Source organism: Bos indicus, chromosome 23 (genome assembly GCF_029378745.1).
Source record: "Bos indicus isolate NIAB-ARS_2022 breed Sahiwal x Tharparkar chromosome 23, NIAB-ARS_B.indTharparkar_mat_pri_1.0, whole genome shotgun sequence".
NCBI lineage: Eukaryota > Metazoa > Chordata > Mammalia > Artiodactyla > Bovidae > Bos > Bos indicus.
Window position 1 is genome coordinate 6,305,842 of NC_091782.1, and position 25,860 is coordinate 6,331,701.

Consider the following 25,860-nt stretch of genomic DNA (forward strand, 5'->3'; position numbering starts at 1 on the left):
GAACTGGACATGGAACAACAAACTGTCTCCAAACTGGCAAAGGAGTATGCCAAGGCTGTATACTGTCACCATGCTTATTTAACTTCTAGGCAGAGTACATCATGTGAAATGCCAGGCTGGATGAAGTACAAGCTGGAATCAAGATTGCTGGGAGAAATATCAATAACCTCAGATATGCAGATGGCACCACCCATATGGCAGAAAGTGACGAAGAACTGAAGAGCCTCTTGATGAAAGTGAAAGAGGAGAGTGAAAAATTTAGCTTAAAACTCAACATTCAAAAATCTAAGATCATAGCATATGGTTTCATCACTTCATAGCAAACAGATGGGGAAACAGTGGAAATAGTGAGAGACTTTACTTTTTGGGGCTCCAAAATCACTGCAGATGGTGACTGCAGCCATGAAATTAAAAGACGCTTGCTCCTTGGAAAAAAAGCTATGATCAACCTAGACAGCATATTACAAGGCAGAGACATTACTTTGCCAACAAAGGTCCGTCTAGTCAAAGCTTTGGTTTTTCCAGTAGTCGCATATGGATGTGGGAGTTGGACTATACAGAAAGCTGAGCGCCAAAGAATTGATGCTTTTGAACTGTGGTGTGGGAGAAGACTCTTGAGAGTCCCTTGGGCTGCAAGGAGACCCAATCAGTCCATCCTAAAGGAAATCAGTCCTGAATATTCATTGGAAGGACTGATGCTGAAGGTGAAGCTCCAATACTTTGCCCACCTGATGCGAAGAACTGACTCACTGGAAAAAACCCTGATGCTGGGAAAGATTGAGGGCAGGAGGAGAAGGGGATGACAGAAGATGATGTGGTTGAATGGCATCACTGACGTGATGGACATGAGTTTGAGCAGGCTCTAGGAGTTGGTGTTGGACAGGGAAGCCTGGTGTGCTGCAGTCCACAGGGCTGCAAAGAGTCAGACACCACTGAGCGACTGAACTGACCTGAACTGGTATCTCAGAATGTGACCTTATTTCTAGAGATAGTTTTATATAGGTAATCAAGTTAAAGGGAGGCTCATTTGACTGGGCTTTAATCCAATATGGCCGATATCTTTATTTTAAAATTTTTATTTTAGTAATATAGTTGATTAACAACGTTTTGTTAGTTTCCTATGGACAGCCAAGTTACGCATATACAGGCATCTATTCTTTTTTTCTAGTTCTTTTCCCATTTAGGTTATTACAAAATATTGGGCAAAGCTTACTGTGCTATACAGTAGGTCCTTGTTGATTATCCGTTTTAAACATAGCAGTGTGCATCTGTCAAGCTTATTTTCATGAAGATAAACTCAGGTGAGTTCAAGGCCAGGAAAATCATACTTGGGCATGAGCCAACTCCCCAAAGGAAAATACAGATGCTTCTACTTTGGTGGAGACCTAACCCTTGCTTTATCTGTGGGGTCTGAACCAGATGAGAAGCCAGTAAGTGCAGGTGTGTGCCAACTCTCAGTCCCGAGTGCTGCGCACAGTGCGGAACGCGCGCGCCAGGCTGAGACTGGCCGGCTCGGCCCGGGGTGGACCGCGTGTGCGCAGGTGCCCGTCGGCGTCCTGCCCGGCGCCGCCGCAGTGCGCAGAGCGCGCGCGGGAGGCGGGAGGCGCTCCGCCGCCCTCAAGCTGAGCATCCCTGGGCGTTGGCCCCATCGCTCGCCCCCTGCCTGCTCCCTCCGCTCTCCCCGCGCTGCCCGGGCCCCGCCATGGGGAACGTGCCCTGCGCGGTGAAGCACTGCCTCAGCTACCAGCAGCTGCTGCGCGAGCATCTCTGGATCGGGGATTCAGTGGCAGGGGCGCTCGAGCCCGCGCAGGTACCATCTCGCGGCCCGGGGCGTCCCCACCTCTCCCGCCGCGGCGCCTCCCCGCCCGGGGCCCTCCTGCAGCGGTTCTGCGGTGTGAAGGCCTCTCCCCTGAAAAGGGTTCCCACCCTCTCCCGGGTGAATTTGCGGACCCGCCCCTCGGGGAGGCCCTTTGAATTCCCTACCTTGGCCACGTGCAGGTGGTCTGAAGGAAAGTGTTCCTTCTCTGCGTTTCCCCGGGAAAGGATCCTTCCTGTGAAACGCAGCACTTGTCTGAGGACAGCGTCTCTCTTTGCAATTCTCTTCTTATTATTGTGTGACAAAGGCGACGAATTTGTCGGAATGTGAGGCAGAAAAACGGAAGGAAGCCAACACCGAAGGCTAGGAAAACAGGGTGGGGTGAAATCATCCCTTATCTGTAATGTATTTATGCTCCAACACCCTTGAACAAGATGGGGGAAGATGGTAAATAGCAGAAGGATTTCAGAGCAAAATGTATTCTCATGTGATGCCTGAAATCCCATTTGAAGGCAACTATGAGGGCAGGTGAAGAGTAGCCACAGGCCTGCAATTTAATGCAGTCTTAACCGGAAATGGCAAGTAAATGGAGAAAATCTATATAAAGAAATTGATTTTCTCTTAAAAGAGCTTACAATTTGAAGTTTCACAGAGAAATAGGTAGTTGTTAAGTGAAAGTTAAAATGTGGGAAAAAGGAAGGAGACTATTTAGCTATTAATTTTTCAAATTTTGCTGGATGCAAAATATTTATTCTTTATACATCTAAGTACAAAATAAAAACTTGTGTTAAATGTAACAATTTAGCGGGTAAGCATAATTTGAGTTTGTGTCTTTATTTCTTTATTTTTTTTCTTTAAAAAAATATTGTGTTTTTTGCCATACATTGACATGAATCAGCCAATCAACTATTCTAATACTGATATTAGGCTCCGTTTTTCCTATTGTTTTACATTCAGTGTATCTTCAATGTATCACCATATGAATTGTAACCTTAGTTCTCCAGATTGGAGTTCAGCAATTGTGGATTCTTTCAAAGATTTGTCCTCATTACCTGAAAGATGGCGGAGGTCGTCTAACTCAAAGACTTTTACTGACAATGCAAGAGAAGGAAAATTAGTCTTTATGTTCCCATATGTTTGTATGTCTTCTGTTCAATTTTTTGGTCTTCTCCTTTGATCTTTGTATTATAACTTTAAACCTTCATATTTACTCTGTTACAGAATCAGAAATCCTTACATTTCAGTGAAAAAGTGTGAGACTGTATATGACTTCTGTTGCTATGTTAATATTATTTTTCTCTTCTCCCACCCCATATTCTGATTTTGTGGGTTTGGGGACTGTGACAGAGGCTAGACTGCTAGGGTGCCTACTTTTCCCTGTTAGAATGTAAAAGCAGGGTAATTGAAAATGACTAGAATGACTGATCTAGGAATGTAGGAAATAGGGTTTTGGGATATTCACCAGCCTAATGAAGATGTTTTGTTTCCTTTTTGAGAAATTGCTATACCTTCTCTAAACATTGCCTTTTTATCCCTGAACTGATTTGCTTGAGAAACTCCTATTCATTCCTCAGGCACAGCTTAAAGATCACTTCTTTTGATCAACTCTTTTCTCTTTCTAAAGTCAGTATCCTTTTTCTGTGCTCTAGTGGGACTTTATGCATAATTCTGTTGTGGTTCCAATGTTGTGGAATTGTAATGTAGGTCTCGTCCTGTTGATACCTGACAGATACTTGACTCTGCAATTTACCTCCTTCCCTGGCTTCTCTGTTTAACATCCTTACTGCTTTTAGCCCTACTGCTCTGGGTTCCTCAGGCTGGAATCAGACTGGCTCAGTGGCCTCTGTCTATCTGGTAAATATGCAGATTTCTCAGGACTTTGAACCCACACTCACAGTTTCTGACACTATTAGTGTATCTGTATCTTCCAGACTTGTAGTCCCTTCTGTCTCTTAAACTCCAGTCCTGATGTCCATCTGCTCAGCTGACATCACTTGAGTATCTCCAAAGCAATTCAGACTCAACATTTGCAAAATCAGACTCACATTCTTCCTCTTCCAACTGCAGCCCTTCTCTACAAGTTCCTAACACAGGGAGTACTGTCACAATTCATTCTGCCCTGGAAGCACAAACCAAGAGCCCATTTCCTTCTTTCTGTCATATCCAGGGTGTCACTAAGTCCTGCAGTTTTACCTCTTGGATTTCTTTCAGATCCATCTGCTTTTCCAACTTACTGCTGGATTTTAAAGTGGCATTTTCTTTCCAGTGCACTACTGGAGTCTTGTCATCCTTCAACCCCCTGTTTCGACAGCTAGTTGAGAGATGTTCTCTATTTCAAATGATATCATGCTGTTCTCCTGTTTCACAACCTTCTGTGAATTCTCATTGCTTTTAAGAGTGAATAGCAAGCAAAACCTTTAGTGTATTCTTGGAAGGCTCAGATGATATCTTCATCGCATCTGCGCAGCATTGTCTTAAGCCATGTCTTCTTATGCTTGCCACTGTGTCCTTCTTTGAGTTTTCCAATCATCTTTCCTCTGGAAACAGGGCCTTTATCTATTTACCTTTCTGATAGAAAGATTCTTTTCAACTAATTAACCTTGAGATCTTAAACTCAGATTTTACTTTCTCAGATTCTCAAGCCAAGCATTTCCTGTTACCTTACGTTTCACAGTGCACTGTTCACTGTATATAAACGAATTACTATATTTATTTTTGTTACCATTTTATGTTTAATTCCCTACCTGACTGTAAGCATCATAAAAGTGAGGAAAATTTCCACCACAAAATTCTCAACAATGAATAAAATGTCCAATTAGTTTTTGATGGCCAATTAATTTCTCCTGAATGAACAAAAGAATAGAGGTTTACCCTTCTAGGGCATAAGCATCTGAAGTATATGGGGGCCATGAACTCCTTCTTAGCACTTTTCAGGGTCCAAGACAATGACTGGCACATTGTAGTACAACACTAATCTTTTTTATGTTAATTCCAACGTGACGACAGTTAAGACAGATGTCAGTAAAGTTTGGTCTTAGTGCTGATAGGTGGATATTATTACTGTTCGTGTTTTACCTTTTTAAAATTGAACTATAATTTATAATGTTTTACAAGTGTGCAAAAAAGTGATTCAGTTATACATACATATTCTTTTTTGTATTCTTTTCCATTATAGATTATTACAAGATATTTATTATAGCTTCCTATGCTATACAGTAGGACCTTGTTTATCTATTTTATATATAGTAGTGTGGAAATTCCCATGGATGGAGGAGCCTGGTGGGCTGCAGTCCATGGGGTCGCTGGGAGTTGGACACGACTGAGCGACTTCTCTTTCATTTTTCACTTTCATGCATTGGAGAAGGAAATGGCAACCCACTCCAGTGTTCTTGCCTGGAGAATCCCAGGGATGGGGGAGCCTGGTGGGCTGCCGTCTATGGGGTCGCCCAGAGTCGGACACGACTGAAGCGACTTAGCAGCAGCAGCGGCAGCAGTGTGTATCTATTGACTCCAAGTTCCTAATATATGCCTCCCCCCTTTTCCTTTGGTATTTGTAAAATTGTTTTCTATGTCTATGAGTCTGTTTCTGTTTTGTAAATAATTTCATTTATATCATTCTTTAAATTCAACATATAAGTGATATATCATATGGTATTTGTCTCTCTGACTTATTAATTCTTCACTTAGTATGATTCTCTAGTTGCATCTGTGTTGCTGCAAATGACATTATCATTCATTTTTTGGCTGAGTAATAGTCCATCATACGTATGTATATATATGCATGCCACTGGAGAAGGCAATGGCACCCCACTCCAGTACTCTTGCCTGGAAAATCCTATGGATGGAGGAACCTGGTAGGCTGCAGTCCATGGGGTCGCTAAGAGTCAGACATGCCTGAGCGACTTCACTTTCACTTTTCACTTTCATGCATTGGAGAAGGAAATGGCAACCCATTCCAGCATTCTTGCCTGGAGAATCCCAGGGATGGGGGAGCCTGGTGGGCTGCCATCTATGGGGTCACACAGAGTCGAACACGATTGAAGTGACTTAACAATATATGCATACCATATCTTCTCGGTCCATTCACATGTTGATGGACATTTAGGTTGTATATTATCTTTTCATCTGATCAAATTTAGTCATACGTTCATGGGGAAAGAGTTGAAAATTGATTCTGGAGGTTGTTCAATGAGCTTAACTATTTCTCCACTGCTAACTATGGTAGAGGGAATCATGGGTAGGGCCCCTAAGTTTTGAAATAATTTGGTTGCAGCTGGGACAGACAGAGTGCTCTGTTTTGGAAGAATCTGTGCTAGTCAATAGAAGATTCAAAACCTAGACTCTTTTCTGCTACCAATGAACTATTAAGATAAAATATTATATTTGTGTGTAAGTACAAATACACTTTTTTGGAACTTAGCAATTTATTACCAAATATAAAATGAGTCAGTGTGCATTAAAGGCGTACGCTACAACAGCTCAACATAATAAAATTCTTTAGATCTCTCTCTCTCTCTCTTTTTGTTTCTCTTTTTTGGTAATGGCATTGGTTTCTCAGAAGAATTCCTTAATGGGTTTCTCAGAAGAATTCCAGGAGGTCAAAACTGATCCTTCTGTGGTTCAAGCTATCGCTTAGGGTCTATTTTATTTTTTATTATTCGTCTCAGTTAAAATGGATATGATGAAGCTGGCTTAACTGGTGGTTTCAAGTTTTGATTAAAATGAAGTGTCCTTGTAAAATAGTCCTTGTTTGATTCAGTAACTAAATTTCTTTCTATATTAATAAAGAGACTTAAGCAATAACTAAATCTCTTTATATATTAATACCCTATCACAGCCATAAAATTTCCAATGGTCTAAATTCTATCATAAATAGCATTTTAAATATGTTTGTTTTGTTTTTTAAAGATACAATTGTAGATTACGTGAGATTAAGTTTATAGTTATTTTACATTTTATCCTGATCCTTTTAAGTTGCATTTGCTGTGAGCAAAAATTAAGATTCTAAGTAAAGTATTTAGTGTTAGAGGATCTCTTGAGTTTAACCTGAATATATAATATTTTTGTTTAAATTTAGTGAAAAGATTAAAGTGACTATATACTTTATGGTTAACAGTGCTCAGCTGTTAATAAACACCTTAGGGTCAGTGGGGAGGAATTGTCAAAAAGAAAACAAACTACCAGCCTATCCCACTGCTTGTTTTCTGTTTGACTCAGGTGTTCTTTGGCCCTTTACATCACCCTTTTTACTTGTTTTATGACTTCTTTGAAATTACATAATTTTTAAAATTCATTTTTCCCCTGCATTAGCTTGGTGGTTATATATTGGGTTTTTTTGGGGGGGGGGAGGGGGTACCAGTTTATTTGCAGGAATGGTACTAAGAAAATAACTTAAGTAGATGTTTTAGTACAACTTACAGAAAAGGTGGAGCTAATCCAAACATGTGTGCACTGTCCTGGTGACCAGGGAGCCAGCCTAAGGCTTAGCTCTCGCTCTCGTTATCCTTACAGTGTTTCCCTGGGTGTGTTTATCAAGGGGTACTCTGCCCTGCCAGATTCGGGGGCCCCCATCTTGCACAGGTTGGTTCCGTGCTCACCCAGTTCTTTGATGGATTTCACCTACTCTTTCAGGCAGTGAGTGTTAATGAAGTCACACAAATGGGGGTCATTTTTTGTCAGTGGCCGGTGTGTGCAGTTCCAGTCGTGGCAGATTGACTACTGGAATCAGTAGTGTAGCGCACATTCCATTGCGTTCAGCCCATTCTTGCCGTCATCAGGGTCCGGTTTCCTGATATCCCGAAGGACGCTTCCGCCACCTCCTTAGTTCTGCAGCTTCATCCGTTTCTCAGCATGTTCCCTCTCCCCACGAGATTGGTGAAAGTTGGCAAAGCCTTTCAAAGCCACATAACTGCCGTCCACAGAGTAAGACACGGACAGGCAGACGTAGGAGGCCTCGCGCTCCAGGTCGCTCTGGCGGTCACGGCCGGCTCGAGTCCTGGTGGCCGTTCTGCGCACCTGCGAGGCGGCGCGGCCCTGGGCGGCCGGGAAAGGCCGTGTGGGCTGAGCCGCGCTGGAGGGGCTGGGGGACCCGGAGGGGCGGCGGACCCTGAGGGGCAGAGGGGCAGGGAGGTTGGCCAGGGCTGGTTCCAGGGGCGGGCCGGGCAGGATCACCAGGTGCAGTCCAAGCATCCTTGAAGCAGGAAACCACAGGGCACCTCCACGAAGATAGCCCATGGCATACTGTTTCTACAGTACTGTTCGTTGTTACCTAGAAGGTGTCAACATGCAAACTTGACTTATTAAAATATCATATAAATTAGTTCTATATTAAAAATGTAACTCCTGTTAGTGCCTTCATATATTGTATGTATTCATCTTCTACATGCTATATTTGTAATATATACTTATACAGTCAATGTACATTTATATTTATGTGTGTATTTCCCATTTCCTTGCTCTTCATTACTTTCTAAAGATCCATCCCTTCATCTGGAATTATTCCCCTTCACCCTAAAGTGTTTGCTTTAATATTTTCTTTAATAAAAATCTGGTGGTGATACTTTTAGTTCTTATTTGCTTGAAATTACATTTATGTATACATGCATACAAAATGCATAAATATAATGAATATTGACTTTAAATATATGTTCCATATAAAGAGTTAGGATACATGACATGGCAACCATACAAAATGCAGATTTCTCAATAGATAAATGGAAACCAGGGACAAATGAGAGAGAAATCAGCTGTTGGCTTTATTTTTGGACCTTTGATGATAACCTGTCTTCAGTTCTCTTCTTGTTATCTTTGGTTTCCAACAGTATGACTATGATTTGTCTAGAGATAGTTTTCTTCATATCTGATAGTGGTTCATAGTGCTTCTTGGGTCTATGACTTGATGCTTGTTGGTTTCTATGTGTTTTGGGAAATTTTCAACCAGTTGTTTTCAAATATTACTTATTTCTTTTTTACCTCCAACTCCAACGTAGACCTACAGTTTGAAGAATCTTAGAACATTTTGTTGTGCCCCATTGGTTTCTTATACTCACTTTTGTATTTTTCATCTTTTCTTACCATTGTCGATCTGAATATTTTTCTCAAGTATATTCCATTTCACTAATTCCCAATTTAGCCTTGTCTAATTTGCTGCTAATTTAATTTGCATCCTTAATTTTTAGTTATATTTTTGAATTACTACATTTCTACCTTGTTTCTGAAACCAATTTTTAGCTCTCTTTCCATCATATCAAGAATTCTTGAATGTTTATCAGTTATCTTAAGTTTCATCTCTGATCATTCCAATATTCAAACCTTCAGGGGGTTTCTTTCATTTATCTTCCCTCTTGGAAAGCCTACTAGCTTTTCAGTTTAAGTTAGACACCTGTTATGTAAATATTATAGATGAAATTTGAGGCTTTCAGTCATACTGTCCTTCTCCAGAAAAGATTAACTGTTCCTCCACCTCTTTTTGCTCACCCTCTACAAACTGCCTTTGGAAACCACAAGCCTGTTTTCTCTCTCTCTCTTTATTTAAGATTCCACATGTAAGTGAAATAGTACAGTATTTGTCTTTCTCTGTCTGACTTGTTTTGCTTAACATGATGTCGTTAGGCCCCATCTGGTAGCAAATGGCATGGTTTCCTTCTTTTTATGATTGAATAATGTGCCTTTGTGTAAATATATAGCACATTTTCTTTATCCATTCATCAGTGGACACTTGGGTTGTTTTCACCTCTTGGCTATTGTAAATAATGCTGCAGTGATCATGGGAGTGAAGATATCTATTTGAGATAGTGATTTCCTATCCTTGGGAGAAACACTTAGAAGTAGAATTGTTGAATCATATGATAGTTTTATTTCTCACCTTTTGAGGAACCTTCATACTCAGAAATGTTTTCTATAGTGGCTGCAATGCACAAGCTTTCCCTCTTCTCCACATCCTCACCAACAACACCAACACTTATTTCTTGTCATTTTGATAATAGTCATTCTGATGGGTGCCTGGAGAAATACCAATAACCTCAGATATGCAGATGACACCACCCTTCTGGCAGAAAGCAAAGAGGAACTAAAGATCCTCTTGATGAAGGTGAAAGGGGAGAGTAAAAAAGCTAGCTTAAAACTCAACATTCAGAAAACTAAGATTATGGCATCCGGTCCCATCACTTCATGGCAAATAGATGTAGGAAAAAAAGGAAACAGTGAGAGACTTTATTTTCTTGGGCTCCAAAATCACTGTGGACGGTGGCTGCAGCCATGAAATTAAAAGACACTTGCTCCTTGAAAGAAAAGCTATGACAAATGTAGACAGCATATTAAAAAGCAGAGACATCAGTTTGCTGACAAAAGTCTGTATAGTCAAAGCTATGATTTTTCCAGTAGTAATGTACAGATGTGAGAGTTGGACCATAAAGAAGGCTGAGCACTGAAGAATTGATGGTTGTGAACTGTGCTGTTGGAGAAGACTCTTGAGAGTCCCTTGGACAGCAAGGAGGTCAAACCAGTCAATCCTAAAGGAAGTCAACAGTGAATATTGATTGGAAGGACTGATGCTGAAGTTGAAGCTTTAGTTGAGCACCTGATGTGAAAGGTGACTCATTGGAAAAGATCTGATGCTGGGAAAGATTGAAGGCGGGAGGAGAAGGGGGCGACAGAAGATGAGATGGTTGGATGGTATCATCGACTCAATGGATTTGAGTTTGAACAAACTGCAAGAGATACTAAAGGATGGGGCATGCTGCAGTCCATGGGGTTGCAAAGAGTTGGACATGACTGAGCAACTGAACATGAACAGTTCTGATGGGTGTGAGGTCAGGAAGATTTATCTTTTGCTTCTAGCAGGCAATTAGTACAAGGGTAGCTTTTGTTGTTGTTCAGTCACAAGGGTAGCTTATCTTAAGGCAATCATATATTTAGCTGATTCGAGGCTGGACCTGCTTCATTTGTGAAGGCTTCTCTTTTCTTGTCATCCTAATTTTTATCTTGTCATCCTTCAGGGTTCTGACTAAAGCCCTAGAGAGTTTACCAGAATGTCTTCTCCTTTTTGGGATCTGAACTCAAAAATATTTCCTCCTCAACCTCTCAGACTCCTGGGAGCTCTGATGCTCATCCTAGCTTTTCACCTAATTACATTAGAATTGGCGAATGCCCCAAGGGGAAAAGTCATGCTGAAAATTAGCCTTAATCACTTCATGTTTTTCTTCTGCATGGTATCTTGGCCACTGAAGTAAACCTACTCTCAGAAACCCCTAAGGCTATCAAAAGGAGATTTTCACTAATTTTTACGAGATTTTCTGGCTTCCCTGGTGGCTCAACAGGAAAGAATCCACCTACAGTACAGGAGCCTCAGGAGATGCAGGTCCAATCCCTGAGTCAGGAAGATCCCCTGGAGAAGGGAATGGCAGCCCACTTCAGTATTCTTGTCTGGAAAATTCCATGGATAGTAGAGCTTGGTGGGCTATAGTCCATAGGGTCGCAAAGAGTCGAACAAAACTGAAGAGACTTAGCACGCACTCTCACCAGATTTTCTGGTTCTCAGTGACAAGTTTGTTCTGAACAAGCTAATTGAAGGATTAACAATAAGAGTGGAAATATAAAAAGCACTAATTTTGCAATATAATTTGAATTGTAAAAAATATATTCATTTACCATGTTACAAAGCTTTTGAACTGGTTACATTCCAGATAATATGCAAACTATTGACATTAATAATTTATTATTTATTTTCCCAGGTTTATTGAGATATCAGTTCAGTTCAGTCACTCAGTCGTATCCGACTCTTTGCGACCCCATGAATCGCAGCACGCCAGGCCTCGCTGTCCATCACCATCTCCCAGAGTTCACTCAGACTCAGGTCCATCGAGTTGGTGATGCCATCCAGTCATCTCATCCTCTGTCATCCCCTTTTCCTCCTGCCTCCAATCCCTCCCAGTATCAGAGTCTTTTCCAATGAGTCAACACTTCACATGAGGTGACAAAGTACTGGAGTTTCAGCTTCAGCATCATTCCTTCCAAAGAAATCCCAGGGCTGATCTCCATCACAATGGACTGGTTGGATCTCCTTGCAGTCCAAGGGACTCTCAAGAGTCTTCTCCAACACCACAGTTCAAAAGCATCAATTTTTCGGTGCTCAGCTTTCTTCACAGTCCAACTCTCACATCATACATGGCCACTGGAAAAACCATAGCCTTGACTAGATGGACCTTTGTTGGCAGTAATGTCTCTGCTTTTGAATATGCTATCTAGGTTGGTCATAACTTTTCTTCCAAAGAGTAAGCGTCTTTTAATTTCATGACTGAAGTCACCATCTACAGTGATTTTGGAGCCCCAAAAATAAAGTCTGGCACTGTTTCCACTGTTTCCCCATCTATTTCCCATGAAGTGATGGGACTGGATGCCATGATCTTCGTTTTCTGAATGTTGAGCTTTAAGCCAACTTTTTCACTCTCCACTTTCACTTTCATCAAGAGGCTTTTGAGTTCCTCTTCACTTTCTGCCATAAGGGTGGTGTCATCTGCATATCTGAGGTTATTGATATTTCTCTTGGCAATCTTGATTCCAGCTTGTGCTTCTTCCAGCCCAACGTTTCTCATGATGTACTCTGCATATAAGTTAAATAAGCAGGGTGACAATATACAGCCTTGACGTACTCCTTTTCCTATTTGGAACCAGTCTGTTGTTCCATGTCCAGTTCTAACTGTTGCTTCCTGACCTGCATACAGATTCTCAAGAGGCAGGTCAGGTGGTCTGCTATTCCTATCTCTTTCAGAATTTTCCACAGTTTATTGTGATCCACACAGTCAAAGGCTTTGGCATAGTCAATAAAGCAGAAATAGATATTTTTCTGGAACTCTCTTGCTTTTTTGATGATCCAGCAGATGTTGGCAATTTGCACTCTGGTTCCTCTGCCTTTTCTAAAACCAGCTTGAACATCAGGAAGTTCATGGTTCACGTATTGCTGAAGCCTGGCTTGGAGAATTTTGAGCATTACTTAACTAACGTGTGAGATGAGTGCAATTGTGTGGTAGTTTGAGCATTCTTTGGCATTGCCTTTCTTTGGGATTGGAATGAAAACTGACCTTTTCCAGTCCCGTGGCCACTGCTGAGTTTTCCAAATGTGCTGGCATATTGAGTGCAGCACTTTCACAGCATCATCTTTCAGGATTTGAAATAGCTCAACTGGAATTCCATCACCTCCACTACCTTTGTTCGTAGTGATGCTTCCTAAGGCCCACTTGACTTCACATTCCAGAATGTCTGACTCTAGGTGAATGATCATACCATCGTGATTATCTGGGTTGTAAAGATCTTTTTTGTACACTTCTTCTGTGTATTCTTGCCACCTCTTCTAATAATATCTTCTGCTTCTGTTAGGTCCATACCATTTCTGTCCTTTATTGTTCCCATCTTTGCATGAAATGTTTCCTTGGTACCTCTAATTTTCTTGAAGAGATCTCTAGTCTTTCCCATTCTGTTGTTTTCCTCTATTTCTTTGCATTGATCACTGAGGAAGGCTTTCTTATCTCTCCTTGCTATTCTTTGGAACTTTGCATTCAGATGCTTATATCTTTCCTTTTCTCCTTTGCTTTTTGTTTCTCTTCTTTTCACAGCTATTTGTAAGGCCTCCCCAGACAGCCATTTTGCTTGTTTGCATTCCTTTTCTATGGGGATGGTCTTGATCCCTGTCTTCTGTACAATGTCACGAATCTCAGTCCATAGTTCATCAGGCACTCTATCTATCAGATCTAGGCCCTTAAATCTTATTTCTCACTTCCACTGTATAATCATAAGGGATTTGATTTAGGTCACACCTGAGGAACCAGAGATCAAATTGCCAACATCCGCTGGATCATAGAAAAAGCAAGAGAGTTCCAGAAAAACATCTATTTCTGCTTTATTGACTATGCCAAAGCCTTTGACTGTGTGGATCACAATAAACTGTGGAAAATTCTGAAAGAGATGGGAATACCAGACCACCTGACCTGCCTCTTGAGAAATTTGTATGCAGGTCAGGAAGCAACAGTTAGAACTGGACATGGAACAACAGACTGGTTCCAAATAGGAAAAGAAGTTTGTCAAGGCTGTATATTGTCACCCTGTTTATTTAACTTATATGCAGAGTACATCATGAGAAACACTGGACTGAAAGAAACACAAGTTGGAATCAAGATTGCTGGGAGAAATCTCAGTAACCTCAGATATGCAGATGACACCACCCTTATGGCAGAAAGTGAAGAGGAACTCAAAAGCCTCTTGATGAAAGTGAAAGTGGAGAGTGAAAAAGTTGGCTTAAAGCTCAACATTCAGAAAACGAAGATCATGGCATCCAGTCCCACCACTTCATGGGAAATAGATGGGGAAACAGTGGAAACAGTGCCAGACTTTATTTTTCTGGGCTCCAAAATCACTACAGATGGTGACTGCAGCCATGAAATTAAAAGATGCTTACTCCTTGGAAGGAAAGTTATGACCAACCTAGATAGCATATTCAAAGGCAGAGACATTACTTTGCCAACAAAGGTCCGTCTAGTCAAGGCTATGGTTTTTCCAGTGGTCATGTATGGATGTGAGAGTTGGACTGTGAAGAAGGCTGAGTGCCCAAGAATTGATGCTTTTGAACTGTGGTGTTGGAGAAGACTCTTGAGAGTCCCTTGGACTGCAAGGAGATCCAACCAGTCCATTCTGAAGGAGATCAGCCCTGGGATTTCTTTGGAGGGAATGATGCTGAAGCTGAAACTCCAGTACTTTGGCCACCTCATGCGAAGTATTGACTCATTGGAAAAGACTCTGATGCCGGGGCAGGAGAAGAAGGGGATGACAGAGGATGAGATTGGCGGATGGCATCACTGACTCGATGGACATGACCCTGAGTGAACTCTGGGAGTTGGTGATGGACAGGGAGGCCTGGCATGCTGCGATTCATGGGGTCGCAGAGAGTCGGACACCACTGAGAGACTGATCTGATCTGATCTGATCTGAATGGTCTAGTGGTTTTCCCTAGTTTCTTCAATTTAAGTCTGAATTCAGCAATAAGGAGCTCATGATCTGAGCCACAGTTAGTTCCTGGTCTTGTTTTTGGTGACCGTATAAAGCTTCTCCATCTTTGGCTGCAAAGAATATAATCAATCTGATTTCAGTGTTGACCATCTGGTGATGTCCATGTATAGAGTCTTCTCTTGTGTTGTTGGAAGAGGGTGTTTGCTATGACCAGTGTGTTCTCTTGGCAAAGCTCTATTAGTCTTTTCCCTGCTTCATTCTGTACTCCAAGTCCAAATTTGCCTGTTACTCCAGGTGTTTCTTGACTTCCTACTTTTGCATTCCAGTCCCCTATAATGAAAAGGACATCTTTTTTGGGTTGGTTCTAAAAGGTCTTGTAGGTCTTCATAGAACCATTCAACTTCAGCTTCTTCAGCATTACTGGTTGGGGAATAGACTTGGATTACTGTGATATTGAATGGTTTGCCTTGCAAACGAACAGAGATCATTCTTTCGTTTTTGAGATTGCATCCAAGTACTGCATTTCGGACTCTTTTGTTGACCATGATGGTTACTCCATTTCTTCTGAGGGATTCCTGCCCGCAGTAGTAGATATAATGGTCATCTGAGTTAAATTCACCCGTTCCAGTCCATTTTAGTTCACTGATTCCTAGAATGTCAACGTTCACTCTTGCCATCTCCTATTTGACCACTTCCAATTTGCCTTGATTCATGGACCTGACATTCCAGGTTCCTATGCAATATTGCTCTTTCCAGTGTCGAACCTTGCTTCTATCACCAGTCACATCCACAGCTGGGTATTGTTTTTGCTTTGGCTCCATCCTTCATTCTTTCTGGAGTTATTTCTCCACTGATCTCCAGTAGCATATTGGGCACCTACCGACATGGGGAGTTTCTCTTTCAGTATCCTATCATTTTGCCTTTTCATACTGTTCATGGGATATAGTTGACATCAAACATTATAAGTTTAAGGTATACAGATTTGATATGCATATATTACAAAATGATTACCATAGTTTTGCCTAGTATCTGCATCATATCCCATACTTAATCATCATGTAATTAATTAAAAGAAATCACCATTGCCTTTTTTGTGGTGAGATTTTTAAGATATACCCTCTTAACAACTTGCAAGCCTATAATATAATATTATTAACTATCATGAGACTATACCTTAGGTTCCTAGAGCTTATTCATCTTATAGATTACAGTTTGTATAGAAAAACAATTTAAAGTTTAGAAAATGAATAAAGAGTTGTCTGCATCATCAAAAAATAAGATTTTAAAGAGAAACTGACTTACACTGGTTTTCACTCTAAAAATTGCGAAAGATACAGAAGATATTTTTTAAACGTGAAAATTATTATTATGCCTAACTTAAGTATCTGTCTTTAGAGAAACAGTATACTATTATTTACTGCTTTTTATGTATGATGTAGTTCAATAAAATTTGTTAAATGACTGACTAAATAAATGAGTGATTAAGTGGATAGTTCCTTTATTATATTTTGTCTCTATTGATGTAAGATTATTTTGGATCTTTCCACTTAATGTGTGTGAATTTGGTAGCAGTAATTTCTTCTTATTAACCTCTTCTTTACAATCTTATCTTTTGCTTTGCCTGGATTCATTCCTGATTCATATTTAATAGGCTCTGGACACTGCCTAACTACGTGACATGCAATAACTCACTTAATCCTCATAACAATCCTTTTTGTAGACAGAGTAACTGAGACACAGGTTGAATGACTTGCTCATGATCAATAGTTGATGATCTCAGAGGTGAATTCAGGCAGCTAAGGTTCCAGAGCCCCTGGTTTTCACATCTACCAGTGTTTCCTGACCTTGCTGGTGAGAGGAGTCGACGGAGGCGTTTATTAAATGTGCTAGGAATTCTGATCAGTAGCAGCTATCGCTGTTCTTTGCTTCAGCTGTCTTTGGAGAAACGCTGGGCTGGGTGACGCTGCTCCTCCTTTGTCCCAGACTCTGCTTTAGAGGGTCTGCTGTTGGCTCGTGTTTCCTCCAGTCTGTCTTTGGAGAGCTCCTGGCTCCAGCCCGTGGACTCCTATGAGTTTTGACTTCCCTTTTCGCCTCTCTGAGGGTGAGAATAGAGTTCTGCCTGGAATAGAATTGCATTGGATACAAAAGGAAAAACAACTTGGTTTCCAATAAATTTCCTGTTCCCTTCCTTCTCCAGTACTTTCTGCCTTTGGATTTCTGTTGGCTTCCCTCTTCCTTGCTTTCTCTCCTTCCAGCTGGCTTTCTCATCCTTCCCTCCCCCAACCCAGTGTTCTTGTTTTTTTCATTAGCTCTGAGCTTCTCCAAGTCTTCTGGCTTCCTTTCTGCTTATTCACTCTGGGCTGCAACTTTCCCTGACCCTCTCTCCTTTCCTCATTTTCTTCCTCTAAGCTTAGTTTTTATTTTTATTTCTTTTGATTTTCCCTCATCAACCAAGGGGCTAGACTGTGCAGACATATAATTTGATGTGTTATGCTTATGGAGCAGATGGTATTTAAAAGAGACCAAGCAAATTCATATATGTAGAGAATATCATTTTAGCAGAAATTCTGATTTGAAAGTGATTGTCCAGCCTGCTTGAAGACCCCACAGTAAAATCAACGCATGAGCATGCTTTCCTGGTCTCACAATTGTTAGACTGAGTAGAAGATTCAAATTGACAGCTACACAGATGAGCCATATTAACCTCTGGAAATGTTTTATTTTGTCAAGACTACACTTAAAAGATAAAAACAGATGAATGCCTTAGACAGGATTTGCATCCTTCCTCATATCCTTAGCTGCCTCAGACATCCAGTTTATCTTCCCTTTTTTTTAATCTTAAAAATTAGCTCATCTTTCATATATCTATTTACTGTTTTATGAGAAAAAATAATAAAGGCCCCTAATCTTATAAACTGCTGTATTATCTTTTTCACCCTTGATTTGAAGACAGATACTCACCTTCTACTAGTGGTGAAAATTTCCTTAAATGTCTTTCTCTGTGTTCTTCATTTCCGCCCTGCCAACCCCAACTCTTAAGTAGCGCTCAGTGAACTCATGTTTGTTTTCTGCATCAAAGCTCTGTTCCCCACCAAAGATGGTCAAGTAGAAACATCCCTCTAGTAAATTTGTAATATTTGGAATGCTAGACTGAGATTTTCTAAAAGGTGAAACTACATTTACCTTTTCTATTATCCAGAAGATTTATATACTTAGATTCTGGTAAATATTTACAGAATAAAATAGTTTGTAGGTGCTAAAAATCCATTCATAGTGTAAACTCAGGTAGTTTTAGCCAAATTCACTGACTTTATGACTGGCAAAAAAGATACGTGTTTAATTATATCAAAGATATTATTTTTATAAACAAGAATAAGTAGCTTTCAATCATTTTTTTTTTTTAAATATTGGGCTAGAATGTTTTAAGATTCATGTACTCATTTTGGAAGTTTGAATATCTATATTTTTTTCTTTCATGGCTATCATATAAAGGTCAGAAGGAGTAGAATCTAGCTTTTCATTCACTTTCCACGTCTAGGTTTTTACTGGGTTAGTTCACAGAGTGTATGATACGCATCTCCTTGTCATCCCACTTTACAAGAGAAGGAATGGAGACATGGCGGGGTATGATGACACCCTCAGGGTGAAACAGCTTCTCTGTTGCAATGTGTGAGCTGTGGGCCCGGGTTTTGGATTCAGTGGTGGTGCTGAGTATCCCACTGATAAAGCATCAAATGTCTCCTTGCGCTTGTTACTTTCCAAGTTATGTTTCCTTGGATTTGTGAAGTAGGGAAGTGTGCGTGAAGGGAAACTTCAGCTACAGAAACAACACCTTTAATACGTTTCACCCTGTAAAATCAGCCTTTCAGAAAGTCTTTTCAGTGAACTTTATGAACAACCGATGGAGTCTGGGAAGCTTGGCAAGCAAGGAGGCAGGAAGCCCCAGAGAAATGTATCTGTCAGACATCTTTCCTCCTGAGGTTTCCTTCCAAGTGATTTTGGATCCTGAAGGAAGTAGAGGGTCTCTCTGTCACTGCGTTTGTACATCTGTAACCCACTGGGTGTGCAGAGTCTGGCATCCACTTTTTAAATTCTTTCCTTGATCTGTGTTTCAATGTGAAATAGAAACGAATTATAGCTGAATGTTGGAGTCAAAATATGAACCTTATTTTAGTTAGACACAATTTGTACTTTTTGAGAATTTTTATTTAAGGGCTAAGGCTTCTCTGAATTTTAAGTGCTATGCCACATTTCAAGCCTTGGATTCTACATGGAGCTGTGGACCCAGTCACAGATAAAAGCTGAGGGCAATTTGGAATTCTCTTTGCCCAGGTTTTAGGGCTGGTTTTAAAAGGCATATGCAGGACCCATGGAGAAACAGATGAAGTGATTCAGAGGTTCACTCACGAATGTTTGATATCACTTAGTTTCCATTCCCGTGTGAAAAGATTTTAATATTTAATATAATTCTGCTGAATGTATACTCTAGAAAATACTGAAAGGAAAACTTGAGTTAAAGGAAATAGAACAGAAGCTTGCATAAACACTCATCTCTGGAGAGCTGGATCTCTTAAATCTATTTGGTCTTGAAAGCATGTATACATATAGACCTCTCGATGGAAATGCCATAATGATAACTTGTTAGATAGAATGTCAATCATTTGATTTTTTTTAAAGTGTTATTTAGGGGCAGGAGTATTATTTCAGCTTACCTGCACTAAATTTGCAACTAGCTTATTGCATAGGGCAAATTTAAGAATATATTTAAATTTAAGAATACATCAGAGATATATTAACTGTTAATAGAATATTATTAACAGGAGTTTAGAAATTTATATGATGATGATAATGATGATGATACTACCAACCACTGTTTTTTAAAAAATTTTATTTTATCGGAGTATAGGTGATTACAATGTTGTGTACAGCAAAGTGACTCAGTTATACATATATGTATACATTCTTGTGGGCTTCCCTTGTGGCTCAGCTGGTAAAGAATCTGCCTTCAATGAGGTAGACCTGGGTTCGATCCCTGGGTTGGGAAGATCCCCTGGAGAAGGGAAAGGCTGCCCTCTCCAGTATTCTGGCCTGGAGAATTCCATGGACTGTATCGTCCATGGGGTCACAAAGAGTTGGACATGACTGAGCAACTTTCACTCACTCATACATTCTTTTTCGTATTCTTTTCCTTTAGAGTTTGTCCCAGGAGAGTGAATATAGTTCCCCATGCTATATAGCAGGCCCTTGTTTGTCCACTCTGTATTTAAAAGTTTAAGCCTGCTCACCCCAGACTCCTACTCCATCCCTCCACTACCCGCCTTGGCAACCACAAATCTGTTCTGTTTTTGTGAGTCTGTTTCTGTTTCATAAATAAGTGTATTTGTGTCATAGTTTAGATTCCACATATAAGTGATATCATATGATATTTGTCTGTCTGACTTCACTTAGTATAATAATCTCTAGGTCCGTCCATTTTTCCACAGATGGCATTAATTCATACTTTTTTTATGGCTGAGTAATATTTCATTGTATATATGTACCACATGTTCTTTATCCATTGATCTGTTGATGGACTTCAGGTACCAACCACTGTTTATCAGCAAAGTTTGGTAAAGGCTTTACATAATTTCTGAATTCTTACAGTTCTGCAAAGAAAATTCTGTTATTTTCACTTTTTATATGAGGAAAGAAAGTAAATAATATTTTTCTAGGTCAAATCCTTTGTAAAAACACTGGGTTTGAATCTTTGTCAGGTTCCAAAGCCTGTGTTTCTTCACTATATCATGTCAGTTGATTGAACACTAGGAACTTCAATTATAAAATTACTTTGTACTCATTTTTTGCAACGTGTTTTCTTTTAACACATTTGTAAAGTTCTAGATTTATCTATTACTGCAGTTGGTTGGGAATGGCTTAGGATGATACAGCTTAGTTTTTAACCATAGTTAATTTTGAGCCTGAATTCATTTAAAGCCTGAGGTGGATGGACCTGAATGAATCACTCTTCTTCAGAGACAAGTTATTCAGATGTTTTATGATGATTCCATAGATTTTTGTGACCTTTCAGGATCTCCTTCCTTCATTCTGACCTATCAGCCGCACTTCTCTTTCTCATGAGCTTAGGTTAATGGTTTTAGAGGGTATTTCTGAGACATACACCCTTTCTTAGTTTTTTAGTAAGTAGCTCAAATAGACACATACAGTCCTATCCAAAAGGTCAGATATTTTTAAAAAGTATTGTTGCATACATACCAAATATTGTGTATGCAGATTTCATAGATATACTGAAAGACCCTGCATTAATCTGTTTACTTTACTGCAACCATTGGCTCTTTATTCATTTTTTTCTGAGTGGCCATCTGAAACCATAGTGTGTAGTAAAAAGTTGTACTACAATACAATAAATGAAGTTTTTAAAAGGTCTCAGTGACCTAAAATGTGCTGAAGTGCTCTTGTGAGGTTAATACAATTTTTTATTAATAATTCATGGGTGTTTTGAAGCCTGGACAATGATCATTCTCTGTCAAAAGCATAGAAGTAAAGAAGTAAAGTTGTACAGAAGATCATGTTGCACAGAAACAAGTTGTACAGAATGGATCATAGAACAAAAAGACTACAGATGAAAAAGAACAATAATGACAAAGCAGTTGTTCTATACCCAGAATGTGTTCTTAAGTAGAAGGATTTCAGTATCTTCCATTTGAGAACTCACTCTGAACGGCTCAGGAACCAGAGCCATGATGGGATTGAACACTGGAGCTGAAATTACACTCTCACTCCACACTTGCCTGCAGTTTTGCCATCCTTGAGTTACTGGTCCACGTGTCTCAAGCCTGGGCCGGCGTGCGGACTGGTTAAGGGCCCAGGAGCTCCCACTGTCTCTCACCCTCTCCATGAGGCTGCCTTGGTTCTCAGCGGCTGCAGACCCTGAGGCTGCACCATCCACCTCTGTGGATGGCAAGAGTCCCCAGATAGATGCCGCACTTTTCTTTTTCCTAAAAGTGAGAATGAAAGATGACAAGCAACTCCTTCTCAAACTTGGGGAGGAGAAGACAAATACGATCTTTGTCATTCAATTTGTGTGGACTACTATTTAGCTCGTTTTAATGAAGCCATGTATAAAACTTGATTAAACTACTCAAACTACATATAATAACCTTCTTTTGTTTTCAGATTCATAGTGTTGTTGGAGGCATTTTCTGTTAACTAGTAGAGAAAGTAAAAAATGAAAGCTGAGAACTCTGTTTTATTTTTTTATTATAGTTAATTTACAGTGTTATGTTAATTTCTGCTGTACTGCAAAGTGATTCAGATACATTCAAATGCATTCTTTATATTCTTTTCCATTGTGGTTTATCACAGGATATTGAATATAGTTTCTTGTGCTTTATAGTAGGGTCTTGTCTGTCCTTCCTATATAAGGTAGCTTATATCTGCTAACCTCAGCCTCCCATTCCATCCTTCCCCTAACCCCTTCCCCTTTGGCAACCACAAGTCTGTTCTGAGAACTGATTTAGAAAGTTTAAAATGATTGAAGTGAACTGAGGCATGCTATAAAATGGTATCTTATTAATTTCCAGAAGGAATAATGTGTGAGAAAATTGAATTTGGGCCTAATCATTAGTAAAACCAGAGAAGGAAATGGCAACCCACTCCAGTATTGTTGCCTAGAGAATCCCATGGACAGAGAGCCTGGTAGGCAAAGGTCCATGGGATCGCAAGAGTTGGACACAACTTAGCGACTAAACCACTACCATTAGTAAAACATATGAATCTCATGTACCATAAAATTCACAGGAATTGAAAAATCAGAAAAATGGAACATATTCTTGTACAGTTTTGCTATTTGTATTACTCCCGAGGCCAATCATAAGGATATTTGGTTTATAGGGTGTGTTTTATTTTGTCCATTTGGCTTAAAAGTTCTTGCTAAAAACTATCAATACTTTCTTAGAACACTATAATTTATTAATTATTAGTAGTGAAAAATTTGAATACTTTTCAAATTTTGATAAATTTTAGTTGCTCCAGTTTTTGTGAGTCCAAACATTTATGGCTCATGAACTTCTTGTAAATATATGTGTACTTATCAAATTTGCATTCGTCTATGACCAACCTAGATAGCAAATTCAAAAGCAGAGACATTACTTTGCCAAAAAAGGTCTGTCTAGTCAAGGCTATGGTTTTTCCAGTGGTCATATATGGATGTGAGAGTTGGACTGTGAAGAAGGCTGAGCACTGAAGAATTGATGCTTTTGAACTGTGGTGTCGGAGAAGACTCTTGAGAGTCCCTTGGACTGCAAGGAGATCCAACCAGTCCATTGTGAAGGAGATCAGCCCTGGGATTTCTTTGGAAGGAATGATGCTAAAGCTGAAACTCCAGTCCTCTGGCCACCTCATGCGAAGAGTTGACTCATTGGAAAAGACTCTGATGCTGGGAGGGATTGGGGGCAGGAGGAGAAGGGGACAACAGAGGATGAGATGGCTGGATGGCATCACTGACTCGATGGACGTGAGTCTGAGTGAACTCTGGGAGTTGGTGATGGACAGGGAGGCCTGGCGTGCTGTGATTCATGGGGTCACAGAGAATCGGACACGACTGAGCGACTGAACTGAACTGAACTGATACTCATTGAAATAGACACCATCCACATCCAAACATGTTTGAGAGGAGACGGATGTAGATCTTCAAGTAGGTAGATTTATATCTATGAATATAAGTAAGTATATTTTTATTACTGTTGTGTGAACAGAGACATATCAAAGCATAAGTATTAGAGTTAGAGCATTCAGGGATATTCAGACCTGGGACAATTGAGGATACTCTGTTCTGAGATTGATATGATATTGATTGATTGACATGAAAATAGCTGAGAGGGACCCCTGAAAAGTGGGCATGTAGGACAAGACATTCATTAGGATAGAATCTTTTTCCCCCCCCTCTATTTGTAAAATGGGATTAACACCAGCTTCCTTTTTTCTTTTTTTATCTTTATTGAGGTATAATTGACGTAAAATTGTAAGATATTTAAAGAGTACAGTGTGATTATTTGACATATGTATACATTATGAATGGAGAAGGCAATGGCACCCCACTCCAGGACTCTTGCCTGGAAAATCCCATGGACGGAGGAGCCTGGTGGGCTGCCTTCTATGGGGTCGCACAGAGTTGGACAGGACTGAAGCGGCTTAGCAGCAGCTTAGCAGCATACGTTATGAAGGGCTTCCCAGGCGATGCAGTGGCAAAAATTCCGCTTGACGATGTAGGAGACACAGGAGATACGGGTTCGATTCCTGGGTCAGGAATATACCCTGGAGGAGGAAATGGCAACCCACCCCAGTATTCTTGCCTGGAGAATCCCATGCACAGAAGGAGCCTGGCAGGCTATAGACCATGGGCTCAAAAAGAGCTGGACACAACTTAGCAATGGAGCACACATTTTGAAAGGACTGTAAAGCACCGGTTGTCATTCAGTCACTCAGTCGTGTCCAGCTCTGTGTGACCCCATGGACTGCAGCACGCCAAGCTTCTCTGTCCTTCACCATCTCCCGGAGCTTGCTTAAATTCATGTCCATTGAGTTGGTGATGCCACCCAACCATCTTGTCCTCTGTCTTCCCCTTCTCCTCCTGCCTTCTATCTTTCCCAGCATCAGGGTCTTTTCCAACGAGTAGGCTCTTCCCATCAGGTGGCCAAAGTATTGGAGCTTCAGCATCAGTCCTTCCAATGAATATTCAGTACTGATTTCCCTAAAGGAAATTGACTGGTTGGATCTCCTTGCAGTGCAAGGGACTCACAAGAGTCTTCTCCAACAGCTCAGTTCAAAAGCATCAATTCTAAAGTACTCATCCTTCTTTATGGTCCAACTCTCACATCCATATATGACTACTGGAAAAACCATAGCTTTGAATAGGTGGAGCTTTGTCAGCAAAGTAACGTCTCTGTGTTTTAATATGCTGTCTAGGTTTGTCACAGCTTTCCTTCCAATGAGCAAGTGTCTTTTTCACATCTGCAGTCACCATCCACAGTGATTTTGGAGCTCAAGAAAATAAAGTCTCTCACTGTTTCCATATTTTTCCCCATCTTTTTGCCATGAAATGATGGGACTGGATGCCATGATCTTATTTTTTTGAATGTTGAATTTTAAACCAGCTTTTTTACCCTCCTCTTTCACCTTCATCAAGAGGTTCTTTAGTTTCTCTTTGCTTTCTGCCATAAAGCTGGTATCATCTGCATATCTGAGATTATTGATATTTCTCACAGCAGTCTTGATTCCACCTTGTGCTTCATCCTGCCTGGCATTTCACATGATGTACTCTGCGTGGAAGTTGAATAAACAGGGTGACAATATACAGCCTTGAAGTACTCCTTTCCAGATTTGGAACCAGTCCATTATTCCATGTGCAATTCTATTGCTTCTTGACCTGCATACAGACTTCTTAGGAGGCAGGAAAGGTGATCTGATATTCCCATCTCTTTAAGAATTTTCCACAGTTTGTGGTGATCCACACAGTCAATGGCTTTAGCATATTCAATGAAGCAAGTTTTTTAGAAATTATTTTGCTTTTTCTATGATCCAGTGGATGTTGGCAATTTGATCTCTGGTTCCTCTGCCTTTTCTACATCTAGCCTGTACATCTGGAAATTCTCAGCTCATATACTGTTGAAGGCTAGCTTGGAGGATTTTGAGCATGACCTTACTCACCCATGTGAAATGGGTGCCGTTGTACAGTAGTCTGAACATTCTTTGGCATTACCCTTCTTTGGGATTGAAACGAAAATGGAGCTTTTCCAGTCCTGTGGCCACTGCTGAGTTTTCCAAATTTGTTAGCTTATTGAATGTGGCACTTTCACAGCATCATCTTTCAGGATTTGGAATAGCTCAACTGGAATTCCATCACCTCCACTAGCTTTGTTCTTAGTGATGCTTCCTAATGTCCACTTGACTTCTGGGCCATTAAGATCTTTTTGTAGAGTTATTTGTATTCTTGCCACCTCTTCTTCTTCTTCTTTTTTTTTTTTTTTGCCACCTCTTCTTAATATCTTCTG

The 25,860-nt window shown here is 40.3% G+C and overlaps 1 protein-coding gene across 2 annotated transcripts in view; it reads left to right on the top strand.

Annotated features, from left to right (window-relative positions):
* The first annotated feature begins 1,563 nt into the window (after nt 1-1,563).
* HMGCLL1 (3-hydroxy-3-methylglutaryl-CoA lyase like 1) overlaps nt 1,564-25,860 on the top strand; it is a 199,324-nt gene continuing 175,027 nt past the window's right edge. Inside the window, exon 1 of one of the 2 annotated variants that reach the window (XM_070777768.1) lies at nt 1,564-1,810. In XM_070777768.1, the coding sequence (XP_070633869.1) occupies nt 1,703-1,810 (108 nt within the window). In that variant the 5' untranslated portion in view covers nt 1,564-1,702. The remainder of the gene's footprint in view (nt 1,811-25,860) is intronic. The other variant, XM_070777767.1, reaches the window with a different exon arrangement.